This window comes from Haliaeetus albicilla, chromosome 22, assembly GCF_947461875.1.
Source record: "Haliaeetus albicilla chromosome 22, bHalAlb1.1, whole genome shotgun sequence".
In the NCBI taxonomy this organism is placed as follows: domain Eukaryota; kingdom Metazoa; phylum Chordata; class Aves; order Accipitriformes; family Accipitridae; genus Haliaeetus; species Haliaeetus albicilla.
The window spans coordinates 7,097,879-7,118,184 of NC_091504.1; the positions used below are offsets into that span (position 1 = coordinate 7,097,879).

At 40.3% G+C, this 20,306-nt stretch overlaps 1 protein-coding gene across 6 annotated transcripts in view; it reads left to right on the forward strand.

Moving 5' to 3' along the window:
* The window catches only part of IFT140 (intraflagellar transport 140), a 93,804-nt gene that overhangs the window by 755 nt on the left and 72,743 nt on the right, over positions 1-20,306 (forward strand). Inside the window, exons 1-8 of one of the 6 annotated variants that reach the window (XM_069809538.1) lie at positions 1,927-2,074; positions 6,343-6,475; positions 6,802-6,977; positions 8,198-8,419; positions 12,269-12,390; positions 13,059-13,201; positions 17,972-18,147; positions 19,273-19,364. In XM_069809538.1, coding sequence (XP_069665639.1) covers positions 6,831-6,977; positions 8,198-8,419; positions 12,269-12,390; positions 13,059-13,201; positions 17,972-18,147; positions 19,273-19,364 — 902 coding nt within the window. In that variant the 5' untranslated portion in view covers positions 1,927-2,074; positions 6,343-6,475; positions 6,802-6,830. Of the gene's footprint in view, positions 1-1,261; positions 1,592-1,926; positions 2,075-6,046; positions 6,115-6,342; positions 6,476-6,801; positions 6,978-8,197; positions 8,420-12,268; positions 12,391-13,058; positions 13,202-17,971; positions 18,148-19,272; positions 19,365-20,306 lie in introns of those variants that run through there. The other 5 variants (XM_069809539.1, XM_069809535.1, XM_069809536.1 and 2 more) reach the window with 5 other exon arrangements.

Sequence of the window (20,306 nt, forward strand, 5' to 3'; positions counted from 1 at the left end):
ATGCCCTGTTCATTTGTTTATTTAGGATATACATCCTTTACAGCAGGGCTTCTCTGTTGAATATTGGAGGGCTGGGAACTTAATTTCCAGCTAAGCCTGCACAAGTAGGGATATGTAGTTTAGTTATTGGGCAATATTTTGTGTAACACTGAAGCAGGCAATTATGAAAGCTGTGAAAATGGTCACTTGAGCAGAGACAGTCAGTGGGTTTTTTTAGATTATTTTTATTCCAGCCCAGAAAGGTATGATAGACTAGATGATTTCTAGCAGCTCCTACTGGCCGTGTATTTTTGACTTGATTGTGCTATGTAGTTGCAATAGTTTCCTCATTAGCCTGATTGTCTGAGAAAACAAGGTATCTGCCCACATGGTCTGCTCAAACACTCAGCTTCAAGTCTGATGATCTCAAAAATACTATGAGCACAATTGGTGAAAATAGTCAGCTGGGCAGAGCCAAGAAATGAATTACTCTGGGAGTGGCACCTGAGCGAGCTAACGGTGTTGTCCCATGTCCAAGAATCCACCAAGAAAAGATGCCATAAATGACTTTGTTAGAGTTGATGCCTTGTAAGGGAGAAGATAATTAAAGCATGAGATAAAAAGCTACAGAAAACAGGACTTTCAGTTCTGCTGCTTAAAAACCAATTTGTTCTAGAGGGGGTTGCTGAGCTCATAGCAAGAAGGTCTAAAGCCAGTGTTTTGCCTCCCTACCTAAAGCCTATCTTTAAGTTCTGGAAGAGATACAGCATGTTTTAATGCAGTCTGCCTCCTACCTAGTACTTTTTCCTACTTGCTAACAAAACTGATGGGCTTTTTTTGTCAGGAGGGTCCCAGTAACTGCTGTATGTTTGGAAAAGGGAAGCAGTGTGAAACACCATGTAAATAACACAAGGTGTTACACATGGCCAGAGTCAATGTAAATTAGTGCATGCAGAAGCTGTTGGTCACAGCTGTACTAGAGGTGTGGCCTCTTTTAATCTGTTTTGTGTGGAAGTGTTGTGACTTGAGAGGAATTACAAATGATTGTGGAGTTGACAGTGGTATGAGGATTAGGTCTTGAATTGTCTCTTTTGAACGTTTTGGGTAAACCTGGCTGTTAAGGCTGAATGCAGGCCCAGCACCACTGAGGACTGGAGATGGAGCTGTGCTGTCCCTGACCTGGGCTGTACCTGCTGCACCCAGGGGTGCTGGGGGCGCAGCAGGAGGGCTTTGTTGGGGCTATTTTCACTTAGATGTTACTAGAAAAACTTGGCCACTGTCTTAAGAAGTCACCAGATCCCTTTTCCCACAAAAGCTCTGAAAGAGCCAATGAACTCCGGGCTGTATAATCACATACGGTTACAGCATGCATTTATAGTTCACTACGTTTCGGTTGGCTCAGGCTCTGTCGCAGTGAGTGTTTAATACGTGTTCAGGGTCCTGAAGAGTTTGTGATCGAATCTTGATTCCCAGGAAGCTGGGGAGCTGCACAGTCTGCCATCCATGTTAGAAAAAGTTCCTCACGGGTTCATTTGCTAAATCCTGAAGACAGCCACCGATGCTTGAAAGCTGTCCGTTATGATTTGGGGTCTCACCAGCCGGAGCCCCGAGGGTGGGTATCCAAGGGGGAGGTGGGGCCGTGCCCGCAGCTGTTTGCTGGTTTCCCTGCCGAGGGGCAGGGTGTGGGTGGGGGCGCGGGGCCTGCCGCGCAGCCCGGCGAAGGGGCAGCCCTCCTTCGGTAACATGCTTCGGGGGGGTAGGGCCCGGCTGGGGGCAGCGGCGCTTCCAGCCCCCCTTCGTTCGGGGGGCGAAGGCGACCCGGCCCGGAGCGCGGTCGCCGCTGGCTTCGGGCAGAGAGCGCGGGACGCTCAGTGCCGGCCCGCACCCGCCGGCTGGGCACCGCGGCCGAGCGTGCTCGGCACTTTCCGTCTCTCTCCGGCGTGCCCGCGGACCGCTTCGGCTGTTTCCGTGACTCTTCGGCTCTAGGTCGGCAGTTTCCGTGCTGGGGGCGCTCCCCGTTGTCAGGGGTAACGCGAAGCCTCTCGGAGCCAGTGCGGCCTTCACCGCCGGGACCGAGCTCCGGGGCTGCCGGCAGGTAGGAGGGGGCGGGGGGCACCGGCCCGCCGCGGTGGGCCCGAGCGAAAGCGCCGGGAGTCCTCAGCGGCTTGGCCGGCTTCTTCCCGGTCGGTCTGGGCCCGTCCTGCGGGAGCGGGGCCGGTGGCGGGCGGGCGGAGGCTGCGGGGCGGCCGGGGCGCTGCCTGCGGGAGCGGCCGGCTCTGCCGGCGGGCCCACGGGGCGCGAACGTGGCGGGCGGGACCCGGGTGTTCACCGAGCCGGGAGCGGTCGCCCCTGGCGGGCTCGGCGGGCCCGCTGTCCTGTGGTGCTGGCGAAGGAGGGTTCCAGCTCGGCCGAGGTGCCCCGGGCAGGCTCCGGCCCACGCGAGGCGCTGCCCCGCGGGCGGAGGAACTGCTCGGGGAGCGGGCTGGGCTGGGCTGGTCTCCCTGCTCCATCTGGCTCCATCTCCCTCGGTGCGGGTTCAGGATTTAAGCGGATTTTTACTATTTACTCTTTTACTAGTTAGAGGGAACAGTATTTAGTCATTAGCTGTCGTCTTGTAGTGTAAGTCAATTTTGTATTCCGATTTTTTTTCTGTATTTCTAATTTTTTTACACGTTTTTAAAAGTTAGCATTTCTTACAGGTCGAGATTATATGAAAAAAAACCCCATGTTTTTGCAAGGTAGCTGTCAAGTGTTGTCAGGGAAACAGCATGGCAATGCATACAGAAAACTCATTTTATGAATATACTTGGTGATGGATTTTCTGGTAAGCTTGTGGCCGGTTGCAGTTCCACAAGAATAGCAAACCTAATCATAATCAGCCTGTCTTAGATGCTAAATGTGCTGACAACGTTGTCATACAGAGCATAAAAGTAGCTTTTTAAGAATTATCACCAAAGACAGAATAGCATGATGAAAAATATTTTTGTCTTTCCTGAACATAGATGATTGTCTTTTGAAATACGTGCATGTGTTCTGGCTCACTGCTGTCATTTGTAGCAATAGGAATCTTGAGGTGACCTACATAAATGCCAGAAAATTAAACCCAAACAAATAAAGGCTATTTGGTTTGTAATTTATTTTAATACTCTGTCAACTTGTAAGTAATGAATTGAGAGGTTCTGAGGAGCTGAGGGAAATCACCCCCTATCAAAGGATAATCTTCCCCTACTCATAAAATTACTAACTCCTTGTGAAATCTTACGCACATCTGTGTTGGTGGCTGCAGAAAAATCCAGTCCTTTGCCCATGCTCTGAGATGATGGCCATTTATCAATCTGCATTGGTCCCTGTGTTGGTGGTGTATGACCTGTGAGCTGATAAACCCTGAAATAAGGCTTGATTTCCCCAAAGGACCTGATATCCCACGCACAGGGCCACGTTAATATGGGTGTATGATGTCTGGACTACAGCTGGCTTGTCTCTGGCCAGTTAAGAACAGGGGCAGAGAATGACCTTGAACCTCTCTTAAACTTTTCTCTGTGGGCAGACATTAATGTCATGTCTAATGTTCGCCTGTGTGAACCTCATGAAGTTCAACAAGGCCAAGTGCAAGGTTGGGGCAATCCCCAGTATTGGTGTACAGACTGGGGGATGAAGGGATTGGGGATACTGGTGGATTAAAAAATTGGACATGAGCTGGCAATGTGTCCTCGCAGCCCAGAAAGCTAACCATATCCTGGGCTGCATCAAAAGCAGCATGGCCAGCATGTCGAGGGAGGGGATTCTGCCCCTGTACTCCGCTCTGGTGAGACCCCACCTGGAGTACTGCGTTCAGCTCTGGGGTTCCCAACATGAGAAGGACATGGACCTGTTAGAGCGGGTCCAGAGGAGGGCCACGAATGTGATCAGAGGGTTGGAGCACCTCTCCTGTGAGGAAAGACTGAGAGGGAGTTGGGGTTGTTCAGCCTGGGAAAGAGAAGGCTTCAGGGAGACCTTATAGCAGCCTTTCAGTACTTAAAGGGAGCTTATAAGAAGGAGGGAGACATCTTACCGGGGCCCATACTGATAGGACGAGGGGTAATGGTTTTAAACTGGCAGAGGGTAGGCTTAGTTTGGGCATAAGGAGGAAGCATTTTATGGTGCGGGTGGTGAGACACTGGAACACGTTGCCCAGAGAAGTTGTGGATGCCCCATCACTGGATGTTTCCAAGGTCAGGTTGGATGGGGCTTAGATCAAACTGATCTAGTGAAGGATGTCCCTGCCCACACAAGGGGGTTGGACTAGATGATCATTAAAGGTCCCTTCCAACCCAAACCATTCTGTGATTCTATGAGCTCTTAAAGGTTTTTGTGAAGTGCTTGTGGGTGGTTTCAAAAGTGTCCATCAGGTGTATCAGATTACTAAAATCAGATATCTGGACTCGGTCATGTTCTATTCCAAGCCACAAAGTGGTTAACTTTTTCAGAAATTCTTGTCTTTTAGACCTTGAAAAAATAGAACATGCAGTGCCAGAATAATTTTTAGAGATAGTGTTACTTGGTTTTAATTTTTTTTCTTTGAAGGCTTTTTTGAAGAAGCATCTGTCAAAGCTACAGAGTGTAAATACATGAGCTTGAAGCAGCAGTAAACATGTGAATAATGAATTCCCAAGATTACAGCAAGCAAATGAATGTTGGTTTAGTGATCTTTTTACACCACTGAGTAATCCATTTATATAAGCAGTTTATTTATTTGCATACATTTGCATAAATCTCCTGCACAATTTTGTATAGTTATTGAGATGGTGAAAAGTGTTTTATCTTAGGGATTCTCCATAATTTACATGACAATATCACTGAATCTTTTTTTAGTAAGTGCTAGTCTGCCTTTTTTTTAAATATATACAGTATTGACTGAAAAATTGTTCTTGCTGTCTATTAATGCCAAAAGGGATAGTTAGCTATAGTTTTCCTACTTGGAACAAGCTGACAGTCACCTGTAAGAAAGCAGACAATGTGGCTTGATGTACCCATTAGTGAGTTGATCAAGAGATGCAGTTTCTAAACTTGACAAACTTATGTGCAGGGGACTGAAATAACTCAATAATAATAAATAATATTTGTGACTACAGATGCAAAGAACCCTTAACAGCAGAAAAAGGTGGCTCTAGAAAAGGCATTACAGCTGTGTGGTTTTGTGTGATAAAACCATTATTTCATACCAAATGTGGTTTTTTTTTTTTTCTTTTAGGCATCTCAAATTTTTGTATGAAGTGAATTTTTCTATTAGCTCAAAGTTTGAGCCCATATAATGCTTATATTCAAATATGGACTAAATTCTTCCCATTAGAGTAAAATAAAATGGATGAAATGAGAACAGTAGTAGTAGAATGGGTACAGTATTTTGGAACAGAACTAGAAATTTAAGAAAACTATTAAAAAACATGAAATAAAGATGCAAACCACTTCAATATTTAATTGAATGGTTTGTTGGGTTTTTTTTGTGTGGCAATAAAACTAGACCCACATGCCACTATGGGAATGTGGAGGATTTTGAAGGAGTGTGAAGATAAAGGTGAATGCATTTTGTTGAAGGATCAAGTTGCTTGTTATTAGGCTAACTACACTTGTTTCTGTTTTCATGTCTCGTAGTTCATGTTGTTCCTTGTAATATCAGAGGCAAGATACAGAACTACCGACTTACTTAAAAATGTTACCCACATTTCTAACTTGTCTAATCAAAGGTGCTGAATCTGATTTCTTTTTTTTTTTTTTTATAGGGGGGTGGAGGTGGTGGGGAAGGCAGCCTTTTTAAAGCAAAGTATTTATTTTAAGCACTGACAGAATATTTGAAGTAAAGAGACTTTAAACCAAGAGTCTGTTTATGTCCATTTTACATCCTGCATCAGTGTCCAATTGATGACTTTAGGCAAATCTAACTGCTGTGCATATGTGGGCCTGCAGGTTCTTAACTCCTGGTTTAGCTGCGCAGAAGAAAAAGTCTCTTCCCCTGAAATGTCAAGGGAGTCTTTTAAACCTTTCACAGGTGTTTGGGCTTTTTGTTTGTTTGTTGTTTTTTTTTCACCAGGTCTTGGCATTATTTGCTAATAACTTGAGGTGTTTCTCTCCAGCTGTTTTTCTTTTGAAACGAAGCTGGTAAGATCACACAACAGAAATCCCAGAGACCATCTCCGTATATAAAATATTAAAGATTCTTAGTGACTTCCTCCATTTCTGACACACAACTCTGAAAAGAGCATTGCTTTCAGGTTCTTTTCCTTGGAACATTGGCGCTTATTGAGTATTTTCATTCAAATATAGGTAACAGTTCAAATGTAGATAACAGATAATATGAGTTAAACTGATCTTGCATAATTTCAACAGTACAAGCTCCAAAGCGGTGACAACTGTTAAAACTTACTTCGAAAGCCCAGATGTGAGACTTTACAACATAAAATTGCTCTGTCTTCACATTAATTGACATCGTTGGATATGAAGTACTGGAAGTAGCTTTCTGGTAAATTCTGAGACATTTCAGAGTCCTCTGAAATAAGCCAGCGCAAGCCATTAGTGACAGATTGGTACTAGCCTATGTGCACTGTGAATCTAATCTACAGACTACAAGGCTCAGTATTCCTTTGTATTTTTTGAAAATACCACTATGACCTTTTTCCTGTCTGAGTAATGCATATTAACAAGGTGATGCTGTAGCTTTATTTTTTTCCCCATTTTTTTAAGCATACTTGTTATTACATATATAATATAGCATACATATATATAGTGTGTACATATATATTATATACTTAAGCATACCTGTTAGAAATGTTTGTTTTCCTTGTACAGGTTTGCAGTCTGTGACCACTTCTGTTGTTATGGCTGTGTATGTGGATCATAGAACAGAAGCTCCTGATTCAGTTGCCTCCCCTTCTCATATAGCATGGCACCCACTTCATCCACTCCTGGCAGTTGCTTCCATCAGCACAGCATCTGGGGGCTGTGTGGATATCTACCTGGAACAAGTAAATAATCTGCAACTTTGCTTTTGGGCTTGATAGAATTTTGCTGGTTTGAAACTTAACTTTTTTAATCTATATATTTGCAGCCTCACTTATGCTCCTTGAATTCCTCACTCTGGATTTTAATTACTATCCGTGTCCTGTGCTATCTAAGACATGTCAGATTCATCAGCTACTAATTACATGTATTTTATAAAAAGGTCTTCATAAACTGAATTGATCTTTCAATGGAAATTTAATTTTTACAGCGTTTAAGTCTAGTTTGTGATGGTTACCGATTTGCTTTTTACTTCTCCTAGCATGAGAATTTCAGGCTTATAAGGAAAATGGACACATGCTTTTTTTTTTAAACTCTAAGTGAATAAAATGTACTAAGAAATGTAAATTAAAAAAATAATTCCTCCACTCTGACAGTGAACTGATTGCTAGACTCTGCTTGTTCCATTTGAGTAGGTTGTTTCCTGCTATGGTTTCTGCCTGTAGACAGATATTTCCTTTGCATACTCTAAACTTTACACAAGAGGCTTGCGTAGGACTTCGGTTTGCATAATTTTCAGGAAAAAAGTGTACTATTTAGGGAAATGGTACTACAAGCTATCTAGCAGCAGAAGTACTGGAAATGTTTACATCTGTTAATACGAGTAGCCTATAAAATGTATACTTTTCAAAGTGTATTGTGAAAAATTGTCATCCAAATTTTAGGAATGGAAAAATAAATACATAGAAAGGTTAAATGATTTACCTGAAATATTGTTGCAAACCATGCACAAAGGAGGGTCTACCTTTAAGAGCCATTTAAGCATTAGATTATTCTGTGTCCTCAGTGAGGTGCTTTATTCTTTTTCAAAAGTTGGGGTTTTTTACCTTGAAATGTGCTCAAAGCCTTCTTAACCTTCATACAGGAGTAAAGGCTTGATATTCAGTGAGAGCTGTTCATTTATGCTGTGAGGGAAGAATAGCCTGGAAAATCAGAGTGAAGCAGTCACTTAACACTGCTGTGTTTTCGTTAGGAATTTTCAAGTGGATGTACTGCATGTTGTAGCACACTTTTATGCATGTGAAATAGCTGTAAAGAGAATTTTTGCAGCCGCTTTGTATCTCTTGCAGGAAGCTCAATTACATGCCAGTCCTTTATCACAGAAAAATATCTTGTTGACTGGGAAGCAAATCTGAAGGTTTAGTTACGTCCTTGTACTGAGCTTGCACTTTACTTCCATTTTCAGGGAGAGCATGTGTCCGATGCCCATGTTGAGAGAAACTTTCAGGTCACATCACTTTCCTGGCACCCCTCTAGACCGATTCTTGCAGCAGGCTGGGAGTCTGGAGAAGTTGTGATACTTAACAAACAAGATAAGGAGCACCATGCTGTACCACCAAATCATAATGCGAAAATTACAGCCCTAAACTGGAGTACAAATGGTACCAGCCTTGTGTCTGGTGATAGGGTGAGTAGCTGAAATGCCAAATGTGTGTTTGATGTGGAACACAGTGGTGCAAGCCCTGTGATGGGAAGGAATTATGGAATGGATTTTTAGTGGAAGGGATAATTGCAGGGGAGATAAATTTCCTTGCTTTAGGAACAAATTAAAACTGTTAGGGAGTAAAATAAAATCTCAGTGGTTTAACTACAGTACTTGTTGCTGTTTTATCATTTATCTTTAATGAAAGTGTATCTAATCTCAGTATGCGCTGAGCAGTAGGTTAGGGTTTAAGGCTATTTAATGGATGGGGTAATTGAGGCATAGACAATTTTAATTATTTGCTCCTGTCTATGCACAAATTTTGTGGCAGACTCAGGAGTAAAGCCCAGATGTCAAGAAACAAATTCCGGCTACAACACATCTGTAGTGAGTGCATAGCAATGCTTACTTAAGGACAAAAACCCCATGCTAATTTTACTTGTTCTGTTTTTATTAATACTCTAAAAATGAGTCAAACATTGTATGGAAAATATGTTGTGGAAAACCTTGAAATGTGACAGTCTTTATTTCTTGATGAGCTGGTTGTCCTTTTATATAGTGAAATGAGAAACTAGCTGTTGAATATTTAGTATTCAGAATTCATAGAAAATTCTGGTTTTGCCAGTTCTGGAATAAGCAAATGAAAAAAAAAAAAGTTGTTTTTTTTCTTTATTTTCCCTGATATAAACATATGCTCATCCAAGAATTTCAGTTCTGCTCTTTGAGAATTCTTACCTACATTAGTCAGAGGAAAATACAATTTAAAATTGTTGTTTGTAAAATTCTGTTGCTGCACTTGACAGAAATACAGAAATTCAAAATTTATCCTCTTTATTTGAAAAAAGAAAATACTGCCCAGACAAAAGAAGCACCGAAAGAAGGTGATGCACAGTATAACTTAGGCCTCATTTATATGGAGATAATACATTAATGTAGCCACAGCTTATGTTAACCCTACATTTATGAACAAACTTTTTTCAAATTGATTTATTTGGTGTCAGATCATGGTAATGAAGTCACCTTAAAACAGATATAGCCATTCTTATAGGCAAATTTAACAATTTTATAGACTCATCCTAACTGCTCCTCTGATGAGAGTATTAATCAGAGCAGAATAAGCAGTGGTTTCAAGGAGATACTTTAACATGACAAAACAAAGCCTCTGCATGCATTGACAAGAATGATCTTCAGTTTCAGGTAGTTTCAATTGCTGTAGTTGGAAAGACCAACCTCAATAGATAGAACAGCAGCACAGTTGAACTCAGAAAAGTTCATTATTGCAAAATAGCTGTGTTACCCTCTGCAGACATTGAAACACACAGTTGAGTGCAGTTCAAGGTACTCCCTGGTGTCCCTGGCCAATGAAATGTGGGTCCTTAAAAACCTGTAGCTGTGTGTGTAGTGGCCAGCTTGAGCTAATCAGCCTTGCTCAGAGCCTAGGCTTGTGAGGCTGAGCATGCAGCTGCTTCAGCATCTTGGCTAGCTCGAAGATGGTTTCTCTGCCCTGTACTGCACTGGGTGGGCCTGCTCATCCCTTGTGTTGTTGCGCACTCAGCATTGTTGTACCATGGTCTGATGTGCAGCATAGGTATGCTTCGTTTCCTACGTCTTTCTCAGTAGCTTTTAAATTTATTTTTAAAATGTTTCCCATGAAGGTTTATATTCAGTTAACTTCTATTAGGTGAGTGCTGCCAGGGTCATACTCTGTTCATACCAGAGGAATACCCTTAGAAAGAAGACAAATATTTGGGCCCTGAATTAGTTTCTGTTTGATCTTCACTGGGACTTCATAACTGAGAGTGCTCAGCTGAGAACATCCAGTCATAAATCCCAAGTTGCAAGAAAATTATTTGAAAAGAACTTCTTAAAGTTGGAATAGGATGCTGTGAAAATCAGAAGCTCTTAATTTGTGTTTTAAGTAACAAATAACATGGATGACTTCTGGGTTTTGATCACACAAAAGAATCCTAAGGATGTAGGTGTTTTCTGTAATGAAAGCCTACTTATAAGGCAAATAAGCCTTTATAACAAGGAGCTAAAGATTTGAGTTTTTAAGAATGATTGGGAAGATACAGGTAAGAGTATATCTTACAGATGATAAGGTTGATGTCCTTTGTCCTTTTCAAATACCATTTGAAAACAGACCAATTCTGCATCCTTTCTACAACCAGTCACACTTAGAACAGGTAGTGAGCTTTTTTGTTTCTGGTCTCATGTGTTCCAAACTCGGAATTGAGTTTGCAACTAAGTTATCTGGGTACAGGGTGAGATATCCAGAAGGGGATGGAAGGAAGGTAAGCAGCTTTATAAAGCTGCAGGTTTTTCCTCCAGCTTATAAATGGTGCACATGTTCTTAGTTGGAATCCCTGGAATTTGGTGACATTTAAAGCTGAGGAAAAAGTGAGAGGAGGAGCCAACAGGACATGAACTTTCAGATCATGGGATCCTGTGATTTCCAGAAGTAACCATCAAACATTGTATGAACCGCAAGTAGCCTCTTGGAACAGGAGTATAGCAGTTTCACAGATGCACAGCTGTGTCACATTCTTTAAGCTGTAAGAGACAGCATTGCACTTAATGAACAGTTTTGGGTGGTATAAATATTATCATCTTACTGCTGAAAAGAAGTTAGAACCTTGATTCTTGGGGAAAAAAAGTAGGAAATGTTACCTTGGAAGGCCTCAGGTGCATCTCATGTGGCTTCTAGTTAGGATTGTGAAGAGTGTTTATAGAGTGTACCACTGCTACTAGTCTTTTTCACTTTTCTAGAAAGACCACACTCCATTGAACACAATAAAGAAAAATAGAGCAAATTATAATACTACTTTATTGTTATCTACCTTAATGAAATAAAATGAGATTGAACTTGATATTGCAAATTTTTGCTGTTTTTTCATGTAATGCTTACACAGCGGGCATCCAAATGCAATTTGGTTCCGTAAGCACTAACATAACAACAACAATAAATAATAATAATAATCTTAAAATTTCAGCTGTGAAGCTGTAACATAAGTCAGTTTGTTGGGATGGTTAATGTGTATGTCATGCTGAACTGTCTTTTTGCTTCTCTGCCTTCTCCATTCTTTCCAGTCACCAGGGGTTTGGTGCTCATTCTGAGCTGGCACTGCAAAATGCGTGTTACCTTCAGAAACTGTGCCAGGCTCTGATGGCCAACTTATATTGACCACTGCTGAGTTAATTAGCTAACCAGTCTTCCTTTCTTTAGCATCTATGATTCTTCTAGTTACTAAGTTCTGTTTCTAAAAATGAATTCTTGTACTTGAATGTGTACCCTAGAAATTCTGAAATTTTTCCCTTAGGTTACCTGTACCCTGTTACCTGTATCCTGTGACTTCACATGTGTCTAATCATATACTCATGCTCATCTATATCCGTGTTATATGCACTTACTCAGGGATGTGTATCTTATGCTTTACTATCCTTTATTTCAATATCTTTTCTTTTAGCAATCGGAATACTTGCAAGAAAAAAGTGGAAAGGGAGTCACCTAAAAAAATATTTGCATATGCTGCTTGCAGAGGAAAACCAAGGCTGTTCCATTTAATTTCTCTGGCAGTGTCATTTTACTAAGAATGGATATGACCAACAAGCTTTTTTAGATAATTGATTTTGAATGAGCAAATAATATAATGTTAAAGATAATTCTTATTTCTTGTGGCTTAGTTTTAAGTGGGAGTAATTGTGTGTCAACTAAATGAAAGGAAAGGTGTTGCTCTGTCAAGACAATGTTTATTTTTATGTGCACTGAGTAGTTGGAGTCTGGATCCTCATCTGTGTGGAAAGTGTAATGAATTAACTCTTGTCTTTTTCTAGCATGGTGTCTTGGTTCTATGGAGAATGGACCAGCGAGGCAGAGTGCAGGGTCCTGCCCTGCTGAAACAAGAGTATGGAAAATGTCTGTCTCACTGTGTCTTTCGACCACCTCCTCCTGGCGAGTAAGTATTGTGCCCTGTCAGAGTGCTGGTAGACCAGGTCTTTCTTTTGTTCCACAGAAAAAAAATCCTACTCACAGACAAACCTTTTTTTAAATATATCTAGAAAAAGTTCTTCTCCTAACTGTCCTTTATTTCCAGTTCCTCTCCTGCTCTAGTAGCTGGCTCTTTGTGTCCTGTATGCAGCAACAGATCTTCTTCCTTTCGTCCGTACCTTTCTCTCTGTTGCTGTTGACTCTTCTTCCTTTAGTTCTTCTAATTAGCAATGTTGCTGATTGTGAAAAGCAGAAAGCACTCCAAAAACACAACTATCTGTTGGCAAGAATAATTAAATTAAAAGTCACTTCTTAAACATTATTATTTATTTCCTCTCCAAGCAAGAAATAGGGAACAGCTCTAGTAATAAAAAAGAATTTTCCTTGTGTGGGCCACTTCTGTTTTACATCTCTGTAAAAATAATGATGCTTATGGAAGAACAGGTGGAACAATGCAAATGAAAACTAGTACTAAAATTTTACTTTTTATCTTTTTTGAGTTTGTCCTTTTTCGAATCAGTGTATGAAACATCTTTATTCTCTCTTTACAATGTGTTTTATTAACGACTCATCTGTTCTTTGAGATAGAGAGTACTCTTATGTACGGAATTGGAAATTAAGTATCGCTGTTTGCAGGGACTTTGTACAGCTGGCAAAAGCAGCTGTGAGTGGTGATGAGAAGGCCTTGGATAAGTTTAACTGGAGAAAAGCTGGAACAGGAGCACCTCTGAAAATGGGACTCCAGGAAGGACTCTCCTTCTTTATCACTTTGACAGATGGTAAGAGCAAAACCACTTTTCCAGTCTGATGGAAATTTGTTTCCTTAATGCTTCAAAATAGCTCAGTGCACGATAGTCCTATTTTCATATATCCATCATCTAGAGTATATCCATATATCCTCATATTCATATATCCAACAGGATAGAGTATTCATAGGAGTTGAAGATTGTTTGGTAAGAAGAAATTAATAAACTGTTAAAATCTTAGCATCTTCAGGGTGAGTACTTTCTTAAAAGGACACCATAGGTATTGAATTAGTCAGGTTCCGAAAGAAGTGAGTGTAAGGAAAGCGATCTCCAACAGCTAAGTGTAAATAAAATTAGAAGTTGTCAGGATTTTGTGCAAAGCTTCAAAATAATGCATGTGTTGTGGTTTTGGTTTGTTTTTTTTTTTTCTAGAAACAGGCAACTGCTGCTAGAACATACCTTTTAAAGTAAATTATTGATTTACTTTTTCACTTTTTTCTCATGCTTTGAAATGATGCTTCAGTCTAAGGAAGCAAAAAAGTCTGAGTATCTGTTTTGTTAGTTTTCTTCCTAATATAATTTCTTCCCTGCTATTTGTCTTTTGCTGTTCTTTTTACTGTTCTGGGTACTAGTTTCCTCCGAGCTCATGTGCTTCTATCCCAGTTGTTCTCATGATGCCTTCTATCTCTAACCTGCTAACTCTTTGGACTGGAGCCAGAATGTGTGTGACAAATATTGTAATGAGTATGTTTCTGGTAGGCAATTCGAGTATGTAATCCTCTCGATTCCAGTGTTAACTACTCTGAAAAACATTTAAGTTATGCTAGTTCTGCAGCTCAATTACATTTTGATTCAGTGTTTATGTTATCAAGAATGAGACCCATCACTTACACCAGTATAGCTTATGTATTATTGCAGCAGTGGCATTGTCCAGCTGTATGTTTGTTTTGCAGAACAGAGGGCTGTACCTTCATTCGATTTGTGAGTTACAGGCCTCTTTACTAGATATATGAACCATTTAAATGAAAAGGGGGTACAGGGCACTTAAACGTACAAGGAGAGACTCTTTGAGTATCTGTGCTTGTTCCAGCCTCACCTTCAAAGCAAGTGGTGTGGTGGTACACAGCTCCATCTAGGGACACACTCTGTATCTTGCAAGTGGCTGTGCTTCACATCTTGTTTCTTGAGCCTACTGTTCAAACCTTTCAAATTTCAGTCAAATGATACAGACTGTTTCTTTTGAGCAGTCTCATTGCTTATGTTGATTTGGGCATATGTATTTTGGAACCAGTTCTTAATCTAGTTAGTGATCTGTCATAACTTCAGAATCAGTTAATGTTTTCATAGTGTTTAAATGTGACCTGTAAATTTCCTCTAAAGTATGGATTCTCAGACCAAACTTGTTCAATAAAAATGAATTAAAAAAAAATAAATTCTTATTGCATTCTTTTAAATATCTCAACAGATATTTGACTAAAAACAATAGAGCAAAAGCAAAACTAAATAAACAATTAAGCTCCTCAAAAAAGCTTGAAACAAAACAAAAAAACCTCCTAAGTTTCGAGTATTTATTAGTCTAGATATTTTTTGATGCTTCCAAAACACCCATCATTGCAGTAAAACAATAGATGCAGTTCAGGTAATATGTTACATGAGATGCTTATCTGAAGAGAGGATACCTGAACTGATAATTTTTGGAGGTTGTTTTGCAACGATGAGCACAAAGAATCATCTTCATTCTGAGCATTTGAGATCACTGGCACAGGTATTAGAGCATAACCTGAATAGTGGAAGTCATCCTGATATTTTTACTGAATGCGCCCTTGTTTGTCTTCACTGCAGACCTTTCAGGTCATGAGTAATAATTCCCTTCTGGTCCTTTTTGTATTTCCTAATCAGCATACACTTTCTGCTGCTTTTTGTCTTTGGAGTCTCAGAGTTATTTGCTCTACTCAATTAGCTCAGATTTGTTAACTTTTGAGATTAGTCTCTTGTGTGATACAGTGTGAAAACTTTCTCAAAGTTACTTGGAAAGCTAGAACCCTTTTTCTAACCACCTAAATAGCTTCAGAATAGTGGTAGTGTTATCTGTGCAATACCTGATACTTTGTATGGTAATATTCAAGTACAGAAGGTTAATTTAACTTATGAAACAATTTCAGATGGCAAATAAAATTAAGGGATTGTCCGTTTCTTGTAAAACATCCCTTAAACGTGAGATTCAGTAGATGATTGATTACTGCAAAGTATTACTACAATAAATGGGTATCGGTGTGGTAGAAAATGCTACACTGGAGAACTATCCCAACAATCCCCAGTATCAGTACAGGCTGGGGGATGAATGGATTGAGAGCAGCCCTGTGGAGAAGGAATTGAGGGTACTAGTGGATGAAAAACTGGATGTGAGCTGGCAATGTGCACTCGCAGCCCACAAGGTCCATTGTGTCCTGGGCTGCATTAAAAGCAGCATGGCCAGCAGGTCGAGGGAGGGGAGCTTGCCCCTCTACTCTGCTCTGGTGAGACCCCACCTGCAGTACTGCATCCAGCTCTCGGGTCCCCAGCACAAAAAAGGCATGGACCTGTTAGAGCAGGTCTGGTGGAGGCCATGGAAAAGATCCAAGGGCTGGAAGAACCTCTCCCATGAGAAAGGCTGAGAGTTGGGGTTCTTCAGCCTGGGAAAGAGAAGGCTCCAGGGAGACCTTATAGCAGCCTTTCAGTACTTAAAGGGAGCTTACCAGAAAGATGGAGGGAGACATCTTACCAGGGCCCGTACTGATAGGACGAGGGGTAACAGTTTTAAACTGGCAGAGGGTAGTTCTATATTGGTTATAAGGAAGAAAGTCTTTACTGTGAGGGTAGTGAGACACTAGGTTACACAGAGAAGGGGAACATGCAGCGGGGAAGGGAGTGGAATGTGAGAGAAACACCTATGCAGACACCGAGGTCAGTGAAGAAGAAGGAGGGGGAGGAGGTGCACCGGAGGAGAGGATGCCCCTGCAGCCTGTGGTGAGATGGCAGGCTGTCCCCCTGCAGCCCATGGAGGTGAGCGGGGGAGCAGATGCCCACCTGCAGCCTGTGGAGGACCCCATGCCGGAGGAGGTGGATGCCCCGAAGATGGCCGAGACTCCATGGGAAAGCCCATGCTGCAGCAGCCTGTGCCTGAAAGACTGTGGCCCGTGGAAAGGACCCATGCTGGAGCAGTTCATGAAGGACTGCAGCCCATGGGAAGGATGCATGCCAGAGAAGTTCATGGAGGACTGTCTCCTGTGGGAGGGACACCACACTGGAGCAGGGGAAGAGTGAGGAGTCCTCCCCCCTGAGGAGGAAGGAGTGGCAGAGACAAGGTGGGATGAACTGACCCCAAGCCCCATTCCCCTTCCACCTGCACCACCGGGGGGAGGAGGTGGAGAAATCGGAAGTGGAGTTGAGCCCAGGAAGGAGGGAGGGGTGGGGGAAGGTGATTTAAGATTTGGTTTTACTTCCCATTATCTTTTTTTTTTGGTTTGATTGGTGACAAATTAAATTGATTCTGTTTTTTTTCCCCAAGTTGAGTCTGGTTTTTGCCCATAACCATAAGTGGTGGGTGATCTCTCCTTGTCCTTGTCTTGATCCACAAGCTTTTTGTTGTACTTTTTCCTCCCCATCCTACCGTGGGGGAGGAGTGAGTGAGCAGCCTCGTGGTGTTTTGTTTCCGGCTGGGCTTAAACCATGACACCCTTCCAACCAAAACTGTTCTGTGATTTAACAAGAGAGATGAAGTTATTGGTTCAGTGTTTTATTTCAGGGAGACAATGAAACAGTGTGGGAGGAGGTGGGAGAGGATTTTGAATTATTTTTATGTAGTTGGAACGTAGAGGATGATAATATATTTGCAAGAGTTTTGGAAATTAAAACATTCTTTTTAGTTAGCTACATCACAGGTACGACATTTTAGCATGGATCCTTAATGTTCGTTCTTATACATTCGTGTCTTCTGCTTCAGCTTTTGGGGAAAAGTATTACTTCATTTCATAGCGTTTTCTGATTTGCGCTGGTTTGAAATGCCACATTTATATAATATCATGATTTGCTAAGAAATTATGTATATGTGTGTGCCATGAGATCTGTCATATTTCGATGACTTCATTTGTTGGGGTACTTTCTGTAATACCATTTGCAAACTGCTACACTAATTCTAGGTTTTTTTCACTGGGTAGACCTGTGCATGATTTATACAGTATTACAATTTAATGAAATGATAATGCCTTTTCAAATGTTGATAAGGTGCTGTAGTTGCCAAGTGACACACTATGTTGTCAGTGTTCTTAGAAAGACTTTATCCCGTTTGCTTGTGAAATTAATGTAGAAAAGCTGTATTTAGTGTGTATGGTGGAGTGTTTCTAAACAATGAAGAACTTCATATCCACAGTTTTCTATAATCTAGGTTCTGCTGTAAATTGTACCAATACTTAGCTGCTGTTCTTCTTTTACAAATTATTAACAATAATGAAGATTTCAGAAGCCATCATTCATGCATACATATGCAGAAAGTTTATTTGTAGTTTAAAATTATTTAAATGATGGCATTTAAATTATTCCCCTCTGAATTTCCTAGATAGGGAAAAAGGGAGTAAGTTTTGGTTTATTGCTCTGGTCAACTATTGTAGTCTGTATCTTGAGACAAGCTAGAAGACAAAAGAGTGGTGGTTATTTTTACTTCTTCAGCACTTGAGGAATATTTTATTAAGGTAGAAAGCAGCAACTTTGATTTTTGTAGCTAAAACCTGTTAACTAAAAGCCATACCTTGTTTGTATGTACTACAGGTTCTGTGCATTACGTGAATGAGAAAGGAAAGACAAGGCATGTATTGTCCACAGACAGTCTGGTCCAAAAGCTTCTGTTCATGGAGAAAAGAGATGTTTTACTTGTAATAACAGAGAATCTGCAGTTGTCCTTGCATGCAGTTACTCTTGAGGGAGAGGCAGAAGAGCTCATGAAGGTAAGAGTTAGACTACAGGGTAAAGTTGCAATGTTTAATCTTTATAAGTATTTGTTAGAGTTTTTTGATTATCACTTTTTTGCTTACAAATGAATCAACTCTTTTTTTTTTTTTCTCAGATAATACCTTGATGAGCAAATATATGCTCATTTAAAAGTGGAGTGGTGTGTTACTGAACTTGGAAAGATGGTTTTCATCTTGCCTTCCTGTTTTTTCTTAGTTTCTTTCATTTTGACCCTATGTTAATACTTCTACACTTCATTTACCTTGTCTTAGTGAATTAGACAAGAATTGAACAGTATAATCAAATACTTGTTAAAATGTCTTGTGAATAAATAGCTGATAGTCGGTGTCCTCAATTTTATTATCATCAGTCGCTTAGAGCTGTCTTGTCTTTCAGATTAGTAGGAGCAGTACCTCCTCTTAGTGTTACTGTCTTTGTCTGCAAATCTGAAAGATGGTTTAGTTCTCATATTGTGAAAGTGTTCTTCACAGCTGCAAAGGCTAGGAAGCTTTTAAAAAATAACAACCCACAAGCTGCAGAATCACAATAATAACGTAGTGACCCAAATATTATTGTATAGGTACAAAAACCAAACTGACTTCATCCAGGACTTATAATCACCTTGGCTCAAATAAAATACTGTACTGTTGGAGAATACTGCTTGGGGTGATGGAACCCAAACCTTCACCTTCCTAAGATATTTTTTTTTTCTTTTTTCTTTTTATCTAAGATTGAAAAAGACTGGGCACTTGTATGTTACAGGTGTGTCCACTTCTTATTAATCGTTACTTATTTTTGACTAGAAGTAAGATTTGTTATTTTACATTTTAAAGCAATCTTTATTGAGTTCTAAGAGAAGGTCTAGTACAAGAGAAAAAACTGCTCCTTACCTACTTAACCCACTACAAGGTTTCTTTTAGTAAATTTATACATCATATACTTGATGCATTTAGTGGTGATCACTGTCTGAGAGAAATTACTGGTCTATCTGAACTGACAGACAGGTCTAGTTATTCTTATATTTTAATTTTTTAGCCAATCTAGGCAATTCAGATGCTTATTGTCTTTCAGTGTGTTCCTCCTACCTTCTGTAAATTTATTTATTTACTTACGGTTAACAGGTGAAGTTGAGTGGGAAGACAGGTCATTCTGCAGACATCATTTTAATAGACCATAGCCTTGTTGTTACAGCACTAGGCGAGACAGTCATCAGGTAAGAATCCTGTTTTAAAGCTGTTATGGCTGCCCATGAGAAGTACCAGCTAAAGGTTTATGGTCTGCAGTGCACTGAATATTTTACTGCATTGTTTGGGGTTTTTTAAGTAATAATGAAAAAACTCCCAATATTTTCTAATTTTGTTTCTCAAAATAAATAGAGAAATGAAATGAAATCTGTTTCCTTGAGGAGAAAAATGAATTCTCTGTATCTTTCTTTGTTTATATATATATCCGTATTTTGTTTTGTCAGGCAGTACTACCCAAACCTGTTCCTTTCTGAGTGCTGTTATTGATTTCTTAGGAAAGTATATCCATGTGGGATTTTTGCATGAAGAAGATAGCCACTCTGATGTTCTTTCCATTGTTACTGTCTGATTCTCAGGATAGTCATAGCATCAGCAACAGGAAAAAAAAGTGCTTGCTTTTCAGGATGTTTCTCTGTTACTGTAATATGTCAAGTATTTCAGTTACTTCTGTCCATAATTCTTTAAACCAAGTATGTTACTTTGCCATGCTGCTGCAGTACCATGTTCTGTAGTTTTTATCTTTTTGCATCTTTTTAAAAAAGGTATTAAGTCTCTTTTTTCCTGTCTTTACCATGATTTGCTCTACCTGTTTCCTCTAACTTTTTTTGGGGTGTTCCATTAGCAACAGTAGTCCACTTTCTTGAGACTCTATCTGCTACTATCAGACAAAATCATCTGTTAATTTTGTGAGAATGTGATAAAGACCAAGTATCAAGAAGGAATGTGTTTGAGTGTTCAGTTCTAGAAAATACATCTGGAATCCAGAGGATTACTAGTTAACCAAGGAATATTCTTAAAATGGAAGAGGAAGCATAAGTAGGGAGGAGGAAAATCACACCTAAACTTTACTTCTTTTCTTTTTTTTTTTCTTAAAGCTGTGTTTGCTTCTGACTCCTTTCTTTGTAAGAGAA